The sequence below is a fragment of the Harpia harpyja genome, chromosome 3, assembly GCF_026419915.1.
Source record: "Harpia harpyja isolate bHarHar1 chromosome 3, bHarHar1 primary haplotype, whole genome shotgun sequence".
NCBI classification, from domain to species: Eukaryota; Metazoa; Chordata; class Aves; order Accipitriformes; family Accipitridae; genus Harpia; species Harpia harpyja.
This window is the reverse complement of record NC_068942.1, coordinates 31,051,627-31,067,195: the sequence shown is the minus strand read 5'-3', so window position 1 is coordinate 31,067,195 and position 15,569 is coordinate 31,051,627. Positions and strand designations below refer to the sequence as shown.

The 15,569-nt window shown below is 36.3% G+C and overlaps 1 protein-coding gene across 12 annotated transcripts in view; it reads left to right on the top strand.

Annotated features, from left to right (window-relative positions):
• PHF3 (PHD finger protein 3) overlaps positions 1 to 15,569 on the top strand; it is a 50,991-nt gene that overhangs the window by 17,345 nt on the left and 18,077 nt on the right. For 7 of the 12 annotated variants that reach the window (XM_052781813.1, XM_052781821.1, XM_052781815.1 and 4 more), the window contains 3 exons: positions 516 to 677; positions 1,914 to 3,732; positions 14,476 to 14,803. In XM_052781813.1, the coding sequence (XP_052637773.1) occupies positions 516 to 677; positions 1,914 to 3,732; positions 14,476 to 14,803 (2,309 nt within the window). Of the gene's footprint in view, positions 1 to 183; positions 258 to 515; positions 678 to 1,913; positions 3,733 to 10,816; positions 14,362 to 14,475; positions 14,804 to 15,569 lie in introns of those variants that run through there. The other 5 variants (XM_052781820.1, XM_052781818.1, XM_052781816.1 and 2 more) reach the window with 2 other exon arrangements.

Genomic DNA, 15,569 nt, shown 5'->3' with positions numbered 1-15,569 from the left:
CCTGGGAGACTAGTGCATACTGCACTCAGTGCTCTTCCAAAAAGGGGTTGCAGATGCAGATGTGTGATGTGGGTGGGACTTTGAGTTTTAAAATGGTATCCTGTAAGAAAACTGTGATTTTTAAACTCTTTGCACTTCTGGATCAGCTCTTTCTGCTGTTTACCTTTCTTCACTTTTTCTTAGGTGGGAAGGGACAGTGAGGGACAGCTGATCCTCTAAGACTGGGGACCTTCCTGTGGCAAAAAAACAATAAAAATGTGAGTCCACCAAAAAGCTATAAGGACTATCTACAGAAATTTTAAGCTTTGGGTGATAGCTTCTTCTACACTGAAACTGCCTCACATGGGAATTTTCTGTCTTGCCTTTCTTCATTTTTCCCCCCCTTGTTTTTTTTTTAGATGGCCAATTTATTTATTTTTCCCTGTCTCTTCCCCTGTCTTGCTCAGCATTACAGCTGCAACATTTTTTGACCATTTTAAGTTTTAGGCTCTTTCTTGTTTGTTTGTTTTTTCCAGTTATTGGTCTTGATGATATTATGGATGAAGAAGGAGTTAAAGAGAGTGGTAACGACACCATTGAGGATGATGAGCTTGTTTTACCTAACAGGAATTTGAGGAGCCGTTGTGAAGAACCGTCACTCGCATCACCAAGAAAATCACCACGTTTAATGGCACAAGGTGATCATTCAATAGATATGTGTGTTTGCACATTTGAAGTCCATTAGATTTTTGTAATCCCATCCCACCCAACATTTATAAACTTAAAGTAAAGCTTTGCTATTTGGTTGTGTGAATTCAAGTACAGACACTTCCTTTTTTATACACTGCAGCTAGAAGTCGGCATCTGTGGGGTACTACTCAATTTGAATTCCTCTTTGATAAATATTTGATGTCTTCCTTATGGCCTGTGGTCCTTAAACTCATTTTTGAGATTTTAATCCTTTTACCTGCATCAGATTAGCACTGTGGTTCTTCACCAACAAAAGCACGTTGTATTTGCATGGAATATTAGGTTAGCGTGTCTCTTTATTTCCAATTAAAATTTTAATTCTATTTATTTTTATTTGTGTATTTTCTTTTTGTTTTAAACTAGGTTATAATAATTGCAGTCATAAAGTCTTTCATCAAAATATCTAAATATGCATAAGTATTTTAATCAAATATTTAAATTCTGTGTGGTAGCTAATTGATTATGGTTAGGGTTCTTCTGTCTTGTTGAACTGGTGGAGTTATTGACAGCTCTGCTTTTTCCTGCTAGTAGAGTAGGCTGAGTTAAAAAGATAAAATTACTTAATAGGGAAGTCAGAATTTAAATAAGAGCCTGTGGTACAAAGCTGGTGAATATGCTTTTTAAAAAGGCACTGGAATGTTTTCTTGTTTAGAAAATGTAAGAGATGTCAAGTGAGAATGTGACTGGCTCTCAGATTCATATACTGTGTTCTCTAAAAGCTTTGTAAACTTCACAGCTATACTTCTAACCACGATATAACTTGTGCGATTTTTGCTTGAGGTAGAAGTTGTTGAGTGGAAGAAAAGTAGAGTGGGTTTTGATTGTCTTTTTGTCATCACTTCTGTTTTATATATACTACTCAGAACTTTCATAGCCATTAGAATAATGAGTTTTTACATCCAAAATGCAGCAGTGTAAAATTGAAATGCAAGTAATTTATAACTTTTCAAAGTAGACAGCTGGGGGGGGGTGGTGTGGTGGTGTTTGGGGTTTTTATTCAGGTTTTTTTATGGTGGTTGGTTTGTTTGTTTTTTTTTTTTAAGTTTAGTAAACAACTAAGTTTTAAGTTCACTTTGTGTCCAGTAAGCTAAATCAGGCTAAATCAGTTCCTATTCTAGGTAAGTCTTGTATTTGCAAAAAGCAGGATGCAGTATAGCTAAGACATTTTCTTTTTCCCTTCCTAGAACCAGTACGGAGTTTGCGACAGAGCACGCTAGCCAAGCGTTCGAATGTTGCACCTCTTGTTAATACCAAGAAATCATCTGTAAAAAGTGGATCTGCTCCAAAAACTGGACAGAAACAAGAGAAAAGTCCAGCTAAAGAGGCAGATGTTGCTGCACCCTTGAAAGAGCAGCCTAAAGAAGTTAGGCGTAGTACAAGACGATCAGGACAGATAGAAGGAACTGCAGCAGCAGTAACAGCATCCCAAAGTAATACAAAATGTCTTCCTGGTCCCGAAGAGGTGAATGAAATAAAGTCTGAAACCCTTGAGCTGGCAAAAGTTGAGGAAACATCCCAAGAGTTAAGTTGTGCTAATTTAGCAGAAGCCTGTTCTTCTTCTGGAGAAACAAAGGAAATAACAGAGGTTGCAACGAAGACTGAATCTGGGAACGCTGAGTCAGTTTGTTCAGTATCTGCAGATACTGAAATTACTACAGTTAAAAATGAAGCAAATGATGTGATTGATTCAATGGGCTCTGAAACTTCTTCGGAAGAAAAGACTGAAAATAAAACAGAGGAATTGGAGAAGAAAACAGAAGAGCATGATCAAAGTGGGGTAACTGGAAAAGCTAATGATCCATCTAGTGCTTGCGTGAATGCAAGTGAAATTTGTAAGACCTTTTCAAATTTGTCCAGCTCTGTAGAAGAGGGGGTTGATTGTAGTTCAGGTTCCCACAATGTGGAAGTTCCTGATGAAAATACATTGTCAGTAAAGGAATGCATAACAGAGCCTGTAGATGATGACCAGGGAGTGGAGAAAACTGTAACTTCATCCGAGAAACTATTGGACAGTACAGAGTTTGATAATAAAGACTTGAAAAGCAAAGAGTTTACTTACACTGACCCAGGAAATAGCATTTCGGAAAACACTGTTCCTGACCAAACAAGCCCAAATGTACAGCAGCAGATCGGCGGTACTAAAGTAGAAGGCCCTGAGGCATCAAAATTTCAAGAGGATGATAAACAAATTAGCATGTCATCAAAATGTGAAAAGAATGTTAGGCCCCGGCATAGTAAATCTTTAATACAGGATAAGCAAAATCTGACTGCAGGTACTCGACAGAAATCAGGTACAGTGCAACAAGAAATAATGCGTTCAAGAACAAGAGCTGGTCTTACTGTTTCAGGTCTTCACAGTCCATCTTCAGCAAGTCTGAAGCGGAATGCGGATGAGCAAGAGAGTCATCAGCATCCGAATAACCCAGTCAAAATTAGGAAGAAACAGTCTGATCTGGGTTTGAAAGCAAAGAGCTGTGTTCCAGGGATAACTGTAAAAAAGCAGACCAATACAATGCTGAAGAAAATACCCCGAGTCCAGGCTTCTGGGCAAGTACAGAAGTCATCAATTCAAAGAGCAAGTGAGAAATCTCCTACTCATCAAAGTTGTTCTAAAGATACCCACCACTCCGTGCACTCATTATTAGGGCATGTTTCAAATCTCGGTCAGAAGCAAGCCCAGGGTCAGAAACACCAGCTTGCAACTGTGCTAAAAACAAACAGCTCCGCAAAGGAAGAGGCAGAGACAAAAGATCCCCCTGTAGTAGAACATCTGAAGGAGGATGATAAAGAAAAAAACAAATCAAAAAGAATTGATAAGAATCTCCAACCTCGCCAGAGAAGAAGTAGCAAAAGTCTTTCACTTGATGAACCTCCGTTGTTCATTCCAGATAACATTTCAACTGTTAAACGGGAAGGCTTGGAACATACTTCTGCTAGTGAAAGCAAATATGTTTGGGTGCCCAACAAGCAGTGTGGCTTTTGCAAAAAGCCACATGGCAACAGGTGTGTGTGGCTTTGTGTCTGAAGAATTTATTGGTCTCGGAAGATAATTCTTTTCTTCTCTTATCAAATGTTTCATACCGCTGGTCCCAAACCAAAAAGGCATAGCCTTACAATGGAAGCCTGCCTGTTACACTGTCAATTAATTTCCTTTGCACTCACACACTTTTTTTTTTCTTTTAAATAGAGCATTAGAAACTAGTTTGTCCAAAAATTTTTACTAGAAATATTTTATTATATGAGTACTTTTGATGAATGTGTGATTTTGCTATGCTGTTAAAATACGTACTTTAAACTTGACTTTTTTTTCATAGAAAAGAAATAAGATGTCTGTGTTCCAGGTTATCATTTCCTTCTTTCCAGAGACCTCTTAAGTTGAAGGATCACCATCAACCACAAAAATCAAATAGATGTTTACATGTGACTTTTATCTGGTAGAAGTGTGCTTCCAATAGAGATTCAGAGTTTTTTTTCAATTTGTATAATCATTGCTGTGAGGCTTTCATGTAACAGGAGTAATGAAGCAGTTGGGGGAGGGTAGGAAGAACATCAGTCTCAAAAAAACCCTATAAAACTTCCATGTGGGCATATCTGAAATTGCCTTTAACTAAACCTAATAATGAAGTTGCATGTGAAGTTGGTAATGTCCCTCTGTGACAACAGTTATTCTTCTACACTGTAAGTGAACTGAAAAAGGCCATTGGGTTCCTCTAATGAACTACCAATCCAAGAATAAGAATTCCTTTATTACCACTTCTTATTTTCTGGATTTAACATTGAAATATTTTTTTGTAGTTGCAGTTCTACATGCTAGTCCCCCCTTCCCTCCCACCCCCCATTTCAAATTGAAGATGTTTCTGATTAGTCCTTTGCCTGTGTGAGAGGAACTTTTAATAGTAATTTTCAGTGAGTGTGCTTTAGAACTCCATATATCAGAGTGAAATATGGAACAATTAACCTTTGGTGCCTGAGGTTTTTATAGCATTCATTTGTATCTAAGAAGAGCCCTTGTGAGTTTTATTGACTTACTATATTTGGAAAACAAATATATTTGAAAAACAAACACATAAAATTCATTTACTATGCAGCTATAGTAATTGCATTAATGTGGCCTATTAAAAGTCTTTTAATGCTAGGTTTGCCCTGCCTGGTTGGTGAGAATTGGCTCATTGAAGGGGTACTCAAACTTAGTTCTGTGTGTGGTTTTGTTTTCTTTTTGTTTGTTTTTTTTTGTTTTAAATCCTTTTATTGTTAGTACTGTCCCTTTACCATTTGTGCCTCTGTAATACTGTTTAATTTTATGCAGCTTGCATTTAATTAGTTCTTTATCATCTCGTGTATTACCACAATGGTAGAAGTACATGGGTAGCCTGCATTTCAGTGCATTGTTTAAATTCAGAAAGGCTGCTTCATGATATGAAAATGCTTCTGTGGATATTTTTAAAGCAAAATATGCATATTTGGAGTTTAAACTGCTTCATATGTGTTAAAAATTCAGCTTTGAGTTGAACTTGTCCTGTTTTTCTTTGTGTGTTTGCCAACTTTTTAAGCATTCTATGGGTTTTCTTGTTCTAAATGTCTTGTTAAAATTCAGAAAGTCTTGATTTTTAATACTAAGTGGATCTAACCAGTGTACTGGGAAGATACTGCAGTGAGGCAGAACTAAATCTGCTTATTTTAGTTTATGAAGTCAAAGTAATGCTACAGAAGATATACATACTATGCATTGATGCAGGATTAAATGCAACAAACCAATTTTGCATTGCCAGCTCTTTCTGCTGCTAGGACAGTGCCACAGATGGTGATTACTGATATCCTCAACTTTGTAATGCCAGTCTTAAGACTTTTTCTTTTTTTTAATATGTCTGTGTTACAAAACTGTTGACACAACCAGCAGTTTCAGTGGGAAAAGATCAGACTGGCTAAATTAGAAAGATATTTAGTACACAAATAAGGAATTTTTGTATATAGAATGTAACTGAGACATGCTAGTGGAGTGAGGAACCTAGCAGTATTGAGCCCCTTGCTTAACAACAGAAGACTTAAGACTGTCAGTCCAGCACTTTTTATTACCACTATTCTAAAAAATGAACTTTTAATTTGTTCAAATTACTTTTGTTTTGTAGTTGTATGCTACAAATAAAAACTCAAATCTTTCAGATTCACTTGATGTCGTTAAGATCCAAGAGGAAGCAAAACTCCTATCTTGAGTGCCTTGGCATTTTGTACTTGTTTAATTATTGGTGCAAGAATAAGAAAATATTTTCAGTACAGTGCAAAAGAAAAAAAAAAGCTTAACATGATAAATTTCACTTTTATCATTTGGAAGAACATCGAAACTATTGAAATTGACTGTAGTGATAAGGGTTTTTTAATTTGCTTTGTGGATTGCTTTTCAAGGAATTTTTGTTTCCTTTTGTAACAGCCTAGCTGGCCAGCCTGTTTCCTTTTTTTTCCCCTGTTCATTGTACAGGAGATTCAAATATTATGAAATGACAGTAAGTTCACCAAATATCAAAGGCAGAGCTAAGATCTGAAACAACATGTGTTTTCATATCCTGCTTTATCATTACTTAAACTTGGGAAATTTTTATCAATGCTGTGGTACAAATTACTTGTAGAAAAAGAAGTTGAACTGCAGTTCCAGCCCCCAGGTGGGAAATAATGTGCATAAGAGCTTTGCAGCACATCATGTTAATGAAACACATCTGGAATTCAGGCTGCAAAATAGTAGTCACTTGAACCTTTTTGTATTCTCTACAATAAGTGCAAAGCCACTAACCTGTTGTTAATGTAATACTAAGCTTGGAAAATTGATTCAGGTTGAAGATAATGTGTGGAGGTAGTTTCATCAGCTTTGTTTGTGTACAGAATCCCCAAAGGGGGATGCTCGTGTAGGCCTTTCACAGCCCCAGAGTAATCTTACTGTGCCTGCTAGAAGAACAGTTTTATTTCAGAATCGGCACCTGACAGATGGATTGAATTTATATCTTTAGAAATACATGCGATAATTTCCTGCACGCAAAGTCAAAGTGTGCTTACCTTGCACTGCAGGTGATACAGCGGATTTGGCTGAGAAGGAAGGAATCCTTTTCTAAAAACATGTGACTTGCATGATCAAAAACGTTTACAAGTTATAACGTGTCTTGCTTTGTACGAGGCACGCCTGTTTTTTTTCTGTTAATAGATTGTCCTTCTTTGGCACCTGAGCTTTGAACAATGACTATTCATGCTCTGTTTTCAGCTGGTCTTGATGCTTATAATCTGGAACCAACATAGTTGTTTTGTATATCTTCATTACCTGGCGAGTGGGTGGTCAATGTTTGGCTTTAGGACTAAACTGTTTTAGTCTGCTTGCTTGATGTATTATGTTGATCCCCATTCAGAGATTTACCTTTGCAACATAACTGAAATAATTTCATACGAAATCTAAACCCTATGTTTCTGGGCAAGTCAGATAATTATGATGTAACTTCTTGTACTCATTAATTCTTCAGCACATCTGAAACTTTTTTTTTCAGTGCAAAGTTTGAATTATTGTTGTTACTCACTATAGTATTGCTTTCAACATTAGACTTTGCTATTGTGTTCCCATATTGCTGTCAGGTGCTTTCTCATCAGCTAATAACATAAATCAAACGCATAAATTTTCATTCCTCTATAGATGAAACATGTGTATCTGTATGGATATGCATATCACATAGAAAAATGTTACAGACTAAAGTTACTACCTCAACTTCTTAATGAGTTCAAGTGATGCTGAAAATATTAAGCTTTGTCACAAACAATAGTTGATTTCCCTATAGACAGATTGAAGATCTTTAAAGATAGTTGAAGAAAAAATAATACTTAATTTCTTGGCATAGAGCTAGACAAAGATGGTAGCTCTGCAGACATTGAGAAATCTGCTAATGTAAGATTTCTTCTCGTATGCATCCTTCTGCTGTAAGGGCTCGTACTATAGATTTCTCCAGTTTTCACTCTAGATGTTTGACTTCTCTGCAGGCTGGAGGGCTGAACTCATTCCTTTCCTGTACAGATAGACAAAACCGAACTGATGTTTTGCAGATTGTCTCCCTTGTCTTCTCTCTGTCTTGTTTAATAGAAGAAGTTGCACCAGTTTCTGATTAATAATTTATAGTACTTAACTTGAGATATTCTGTTTCGAAGCAAATTTTCTAGAAAGCATTATATCACAAGGGAAGTTTGTAGCTTTAATTTGTGGATGGTGACTTCCTCTTTTGATTTCTACAATTCTAGTAAGGTTTTTTTAATAGGCTGTGGGAGTTTGGGTGTTCTCTTTTCTTGTTGTTTTGTGGGTTTTTTTCTGTTTGTTTTTGGTTTTTTGTTGCTTGGGATTTGGTCATGCAGTTTGCGTGGTCAGACACAGACTGGCCTTCTCAGAGGTCACAGAAAAATTAAGTGATGCAGGACCAGAGTTTTACTTAGGGTCTTCTTTTTCCCCACATTTCAACTTTGCTTTAATATAGAGGAAAAGTTAGTAATATTGTAAAAGGCAATTAGTTGGAAAGCACAGGAGTTGATTTAGCAAAGATACTGTATTCCTGACCTCTTGCATACACATAGTCACTAAAAAGTTTCTGCATAACTGTAATACAGAAAATTACTTTGGCTGATGGATGAAGTTTAAAAAAAAAAAATAATCTGAAAACTTTTTTTCCTGTAGTAAAGGTTATTATTAGGACATTTGTTTTTTGAAAATAGTGCTAATACTTCAGTAAACTATTTTGGAACCAGGCGATCATATAATTTGCACAGCCAGTATAAAACACAATGGTTGAGGAAGGAGATTAAGGCTCCAAACTTACAACCACCCTTAAGTTACATGTGCGTGTTTTTTTAAGGGTGGATGCATATACAGCAAATGAATCATTGTTGTGACAACATTCTTCACAAGAAACAGTAATTAGAATAATTATGATGCCTTAATTCTAGTACATGTTCATTGAATAGTATGTTAAATTGCAGATTATGCAAGATGCCATCAATTCACAGTCGTGGATGATGCTTTTAAGTTTTCTGCCTCTGTTACTGCTTTCTTCACCTGTGAAAAGCCTTGCAACATTAAAAGATGTCATCCATGTCCACCCACAGCTGCAGCAAAAATGAATGACAGTATAAACAAAATAGCATTGTAATGTATAATTAATGAATGGAAGGACTCCACTGTGTTTTATATTTACAGCCGTATCATTTTATTAGTAGATTTTTATATGCATTATATTACTATGCTGCAGTATTGGTAGGATTATTATTAATACCAGTACCATTAGGGAATCAGGCAAATGGATAGCATGAGTTGTCTAATACATAGTTTTATAAAGTATGTGTAGATATATGCAGTTTGTAGAACTTACTATCCTGATCCAGCAAGATGCAACATGTGGGTAGAATCCACTGGTAATGGAGCTTCCCTTAATGATTTTTTTGTTGTTGTTACAGATTTGTGATTAATGTTAGGAGATGTACTTTACCCATTTTTTTCAGGGTTTTGGGAAGTTCAATGATTTTGGTTTTCCTGTTTTGTTGTTGGGCACGTTTCATGCATTCACCTTTAGTTCGAAGAGCATAGGGTTGCTTGTCTCCCTGCTTGCTTCCTTGTTGGAGAGGTTCATGTAACATGAAAAACAAACAAAATTATGCCTTTAAGGAAAAAAGAAACTTAAATTACATATAAGATGGGTTACTAAAATTTAATACTTAGGAGTGATCTTGCAGTGTCTTTTTCCTGTGATGCAAATTCCGTGTAAAGAGATCTGCTGATAGTGTTTCTTTGAAGTAGGTTGTTCTTGTTTCTAGAAGAACAAAACCTGAAAAATCATGTCACCTGTGTTAGACTTGTACAAAAAGCAAACAGGAGAAACTGCTGGTGTATATGTGCTCTGACAAGGTAGTGCAGTTTTTTTGTTGACAAACGCTCGTTTCAGTTGAGCTTTGAATCGAGCCCATCCTGCTTCACTGATGTGGAATATAGGCTCTGCTAAAGCTGCCGTGAATACCTTCTCTAGTAGTAACACCTTGACTACCTGAAGGAGGAACAATTGCCTCCATGCAGTGTCTCTGCTTTAACATTGGCTGGACTGGAGCATCAGTGCAGCTGAGACACAGTTGTAATGTTGACGCAAGTTTACAGAAGATTGGTGAACAGTGCCATTAAGGGGGGGAAATGCAGATGTGGGACATGCTTTAAATACTTGTCCTTAAAAAGTGCATGAAGAGTGGTCTTACTCCTCTTAGGTGAGTTCAGGGTTAGGGTGTTGTTTTGAATAGTTTTAAGTTTAGCTTTTTTTTAAGATTTGAGCCCTGTTGCAGTGTTTTCCCTACGCTATGTACCACAAGTGCAAAGGACCAAAGAGAGGCAATTATTTCTGAAGTAAATGATTTTCTGTGGCAACGCACCTTACATTATTAATTAATCTTAAAATGCTGATCACTGAACTATTCTGACAGCTCCCAATTTTTTGTCTTTTATTTTACTCGTAATTATAGCTTTACAATGAACAATTGTTTTATGAATAAGATGGTTTCTGCCCATTTTACTAGCAAAAATCTTATTTCATAGTAATGGATTTCTCTGGAAACTTTCTTTTTTTACATAATTGAATGTAGGTAAATTAATTTTAAAACATGGCCTGTATATTTTGAAAATAAGTCATCCAAGCCTGAGTTTTTCATCTAAGAGATTAATTTACTACAAATAACATCTCCGAAATCCTAAGAGAGATTGTGGAAGGTTTGCATTAATTATTACCTCTCTCTTTATGTATCACCTATTACTTTCTGATTTTAAGGTGCATCTTTTCATGCCGATGTGTGGACTACCAACAGGATTCTTTAAAGGAATGAAACAATAACATACTCTATGCAAAGGTCCCAATGAACTATAGTACTGTCTGCTGTCACCTGTCGGCTATTTTTAGATTTTTCTTAAAAAAAAATTTTGGTTTTATATTAAAGTCCAGTGAAAGCACTTCTGTTATTGAATGTGGCATGATTTAATATTTTAAAATGCATGTTTCTTTCTCTTTCAGCTTTACATCTTCCAATCCAGCCTTACAACATGGGTAGAACTCCTGCACTTCAAACTTGAAGCAATCTACAGTCAGAAACTTTGGTGTTTTAATAGTCCAAGAGATCAGAACCTCTTCAGTCACAACTCTGACAGCTGTGCAAGAGGACATCTTTGATCCTTCAAGCCAGGCTTCAGTTTCACTTGACTCCTCTTTTTAGTCTTTGAGCATTGCCCGTTACCCAATTATAATTGCTGTTAAAAATCATAATTGTGTTTTGTGTGCAGATGAGTGAAACATAAATATGTAAAAGTGGCCTTATGGTAAAAAGGTTTATTTACATTACTGATATCAAAATCAGTATGTTCTCTCCCAGCCTTAGAAGTTGCAGTCTTGCAGTTGACTAGTGTGAAAATACTAGTAGAAATAGTGAATTTTTTAGGCAGGCAGCACCAGTATTTTTATTACCATTTTGTTTAAGCAAGACAATTGTAAACACTACATTCTGTTTTATAATACAGGCTTCATGGACATTTCCAGATTCTCTTTGTAGTCTTAGTTTCTGAATCCTGAATTCTGAAGTTTTACTGTGTGTGTTTAAATATAGCGTAATTGAAACCTTCTTTTGAAGACTGGAATGAAGCCAAATGGATATTCCGTCTTCAGTAGTTTGCTTTAAGATCACTTGAATGACATCTGTCCATCTAGGTATATATTCTTAGTGAAGAATGAACTTTCCTGAGCTGAATTCATTGTAGGGTTTTTTTAGTACTACTTTTTTTTTTTTTTTTTTTTTTTGTTATTATAGACCTGAAAATAAAGATGTAAGACCGGATGCCTATCCTGGTGCTTTACTTATATCATACACCATCTCTATTGCCCACTTACTATGTGTGAGCTAAGCTGAAAAATTCCATGTCCTGTCAATTTAAACTTGAAGATGTGCAGCATCTTGTGTATTTTAGTCTCTGGTGTTAATTTCTTCTGCAAATTTAGCCCATTTTCTAAATATTAATCAAAATTTTGTTTTGGTTGCTAAAGGTTGCAATCTGCCGTGCTCATTTAAGAAATCAGTCTCCAATGCCTGAATTTACAAACTAGGGAAAAAATACATATATTTTTAATAAAAATTAAAGTAGTAGCAGTTGTGGTTTCAAGACGGTGTATTCTTGGTTTCCTTCTATTTTTAACCAAAAGGCATTCATTCATCAGTATACCAAAATATCCTTTCAGCAAGAAGCGCTTGACTGTATGCTTTGATCTTATTTCAGCTCTGCAGAAAATCTTATGTTTGGAATTTTTGTAACCAGTTTCAGTGTTCCCAAAGCTTTACTAATATTTTCTTGCAGTAGTACAAGATGTATCCTATGTAAAGCATCCTCTTGTGGATCCTTGCAGTTGTGAAATAGGCACTCACGCTGTATTTCTTGTTATCACGTGTTTGGCTCTAGGTTCTCAGAAAGGACCAATCATTCTTTGTGTTGAAGTCCCATCGCTTCTCTCTTGTTTTCCTGTTGTGTTTATGAATGCTATGGTATTACTCTGGCAAAACCATCAGAAGCAGTTGTCTCCTAATGTTACCTTTCTTGTATCTTCACTTTGCTGGAACGTGGATCTGAAAAGATTGAGATACTGACAAAATGTGAAGGAACCTCTGCGTTCCTAACTGAAACTATTAAATGGACAGATACTGTTTGCTAGTGTAGTGATAAGTAATACCATAAATGTACTTGCAGCTCAGAAAAAAAGAAAATTAAAAATGAGGAGATGTCTTCTTCACAAACTAGATTAAAAAGTGGTTTCTTAAAATCTAGTAAACAGCATCATAGGGTAGTGAAGCTGGAAATGACCTTTTTCTCAAACTGCTGGGAGCTTTAAAACTTCTCAGACTCATTTTGCACCAAAAGACTATTTACTTCAGCAGAATTTTATCCTGATTTATTTTGGGTAGGCAAGGATGGAACATAAAGCCACAATATTTTCTTCTGTTCTTCTCTTGTTTCAAACATCTGCTGTTAGACAGTACGAATTTCCATCTCTTGAGATACCAGTAGTTCTTGAATCCAATACCTGCATCAAGCCATCTGGAATGTTCACTTACAGTTCTGGAGAATGAGAGTTCCTCTAAGCATGTTTTGCAATATTTAGATGGTTTTGCCAAGTAGGTAAGTCAGCAGATAGCAGATCCTAGCCTGAATAGGAACATACATAAGTTAGGAATCATTTTCCTTAAAATCATCTTACAAAAGAGATTTATAGGATATTAGATTTAAAGAAACAGGGTTTGCAGGTCAGTGTATTTAGCTTGTTGAATATACACTGCTGAACCAACCAGCATTTCATGAATTACTTTTAAAATCAGGTCTGTCTTCTATGGAATTTAAAACCTAGCAATTCAGTAAATAATTTTTCAGTATTAACAAAGAACTCACAGTTTTTATAACACACTTGCAGTCTTTCTGGATTTTCTTCATCCAGACAACATATATAATATGGTTTATATATGTGTAAAACAAAAACAAAGCCAGAAGATACAAAAGGGGAAGGGGAATTAAGTGGATAACGCAAGAGATCTTCTACATCATTTGAAAGCAGTTCTTTAGTAATGATACCAGGTTCGTTATTGTAAGAAAGGATTGTAAACAATAATTACTATCATGTAAGTCTCCTGAAATAGATTTATTGAGGTGTTTAACCTGTATAACTTTAAAATCCCACATCCTTCCCAAATAGTGCAGTTAGGTACTAGTGACAACTAAGGAAGTTTTCAAAACGCTTCCACAAAATAGTCAGAAATTATGGCTTTATTTTAGACCGAGTGATCTTTACAACACTTTGAAAATACTATCTGTACCTAAAGCTACTTTTACTTTTAAAATAATGAAGCAGTTGAAGTGACTCTGAAATGAAAGGTGTCCTTTAAATGATACTCATATTGGTGTTGAAACATCCTTTAAATAACTGTGAGCTCTGAATAAAAGAGCTGAGCAACACAGAAGTGGCATGTACCTTATTTAAAACAACGAAACCAGTCCCTGCAAGCTAGATGGATGTAGTTGGCAGCCAAATTCCTGGCTCCATCTTCACCAGTAATGAGAATAAAAAGCAACTTTCTGGAAGTAATTCAGTAATAATGGTCTAAGGAATGTGATGTAAAATACCAGCTATATAGCTTGATGTTTCTGTGCTTGTCATATTTGTCAAAATGCTTAAACATCTCTCTCACTGCTGTGGAAGATTGCAGTTGTTGATACATTTCTGCTGTAAGGATGATGATCATATTTGAAGGAAAGCAAGGATAATATGATCTAGCAAGAAAATTTTTAAGTCTTTTCAAACACAAGTTTACTGGCTTTGGTGGTGGTTTTTTGGGGGTTGGGGTTTTTTTTGGTTTAGATTCCTATCAATTTTTTTTTTAATACTAGTCTGAAAAAATCCTGTTAGTAGGATTTTGGGGCAGGTTACAGAAATACAATGAGGTTATGATAGTCTCTTGGACTACTGCAAAAGGCAAAAAGGCCAAAAAAAATTTCTCGGGAAGATCATACCATGTCGTAAGGCTGGAGATGGATGTAAAGCTACAGAGAAACTCAGTTACCAGGTGAGAACGAATTGTTGGGATGCACGAAACAGAACAAGTATGGTACGTTCTGCTGGAGTTGCTGTATCTTCTTTTGTAGTCTGTACGCTGACTTATGTCTTACTTTGTTTTCAGGTTTATGGTAGGCTGTGGTAGATGTGATGATTGGTTTCATGGTGATTGTGTTGGACTGAGTCTTTCTCAAGCGCAGCAGATGGGTGAAGAAGATAAAGAATATGTGTGTGTGAAATGCTGTGCTGAAGAAGACAAAAAAATGGAGTGTTTTGATCAAAGTGTACCAGATACTCAAGTGAAACTTGAAATCCAGAGAGAAGAAAAAGCAATGGAGTGTGAAAAACTGGGCATGTCGAAGCAAACGCCTACTTGTAATCTAAATGTACCAACTGAAAAAACAAAGCAAACAGAGGACGCTGGGAAGCACAAAGTCAAAATCTTCAGACGGGTGAGTCTTATTTAATGCTTAAAGTTCTGTTAATTATTGGGGGTAGAAGGAGTTTCCTCCTAACCCCCTGCCATTTAAAACACCATGTTTCAAACATTTTTGTGAATCTAACTTAAAACTTCTCCATTATTATTTTCAGAGTTACTTCATTTTCTAACTGGCTTGACTCTTTTGAGATGTTACTGCTAAACTTCTCTTACATTGAGCAGGATTACGTGCATGTCATATGTGTGTGTGTATATACATATAGGTGTATATAGAAATGGTGAAGAACTTTTTGCATTTGTCTTACAGATTTCTAAACACTTTTACAGGACTGTCTGATAAATCTGTCTGTCCTGGCTTCAGCTGGGACAGAGTTAATTGTCTTCCTAGTAGCTGGTACAGTGCTATGTTTTGGGTTCAGTATGAGAAGAATGTGGATAACACACTGATGTTTTCAGTTGTTGCCAAGTAGTGTTTAGACTAAAGTCAAGGATTTTTCAGCTTCTCATGCCCAGCCAGCGAGAAGGCTGGAGGGGCACAAGGAGTTGGGAGGGGACACAGCCAGGGCACCTGACCCAAACTGGCCAAACGGGTATTGCATACCATGTGACGTCATGCCCAGTAGATAAACTGGGGGGATTGGGGGCGGGGGGATCGCTGCTTGGGGACTAACTGAGCGACGATCGGCGGGTGGTGAGCAACTGCACTGCACATCATTTGTACATTCTAATCTTTTTATTATTACTGCTGTCATTTTATTAGTGTTATCATTATCATTATT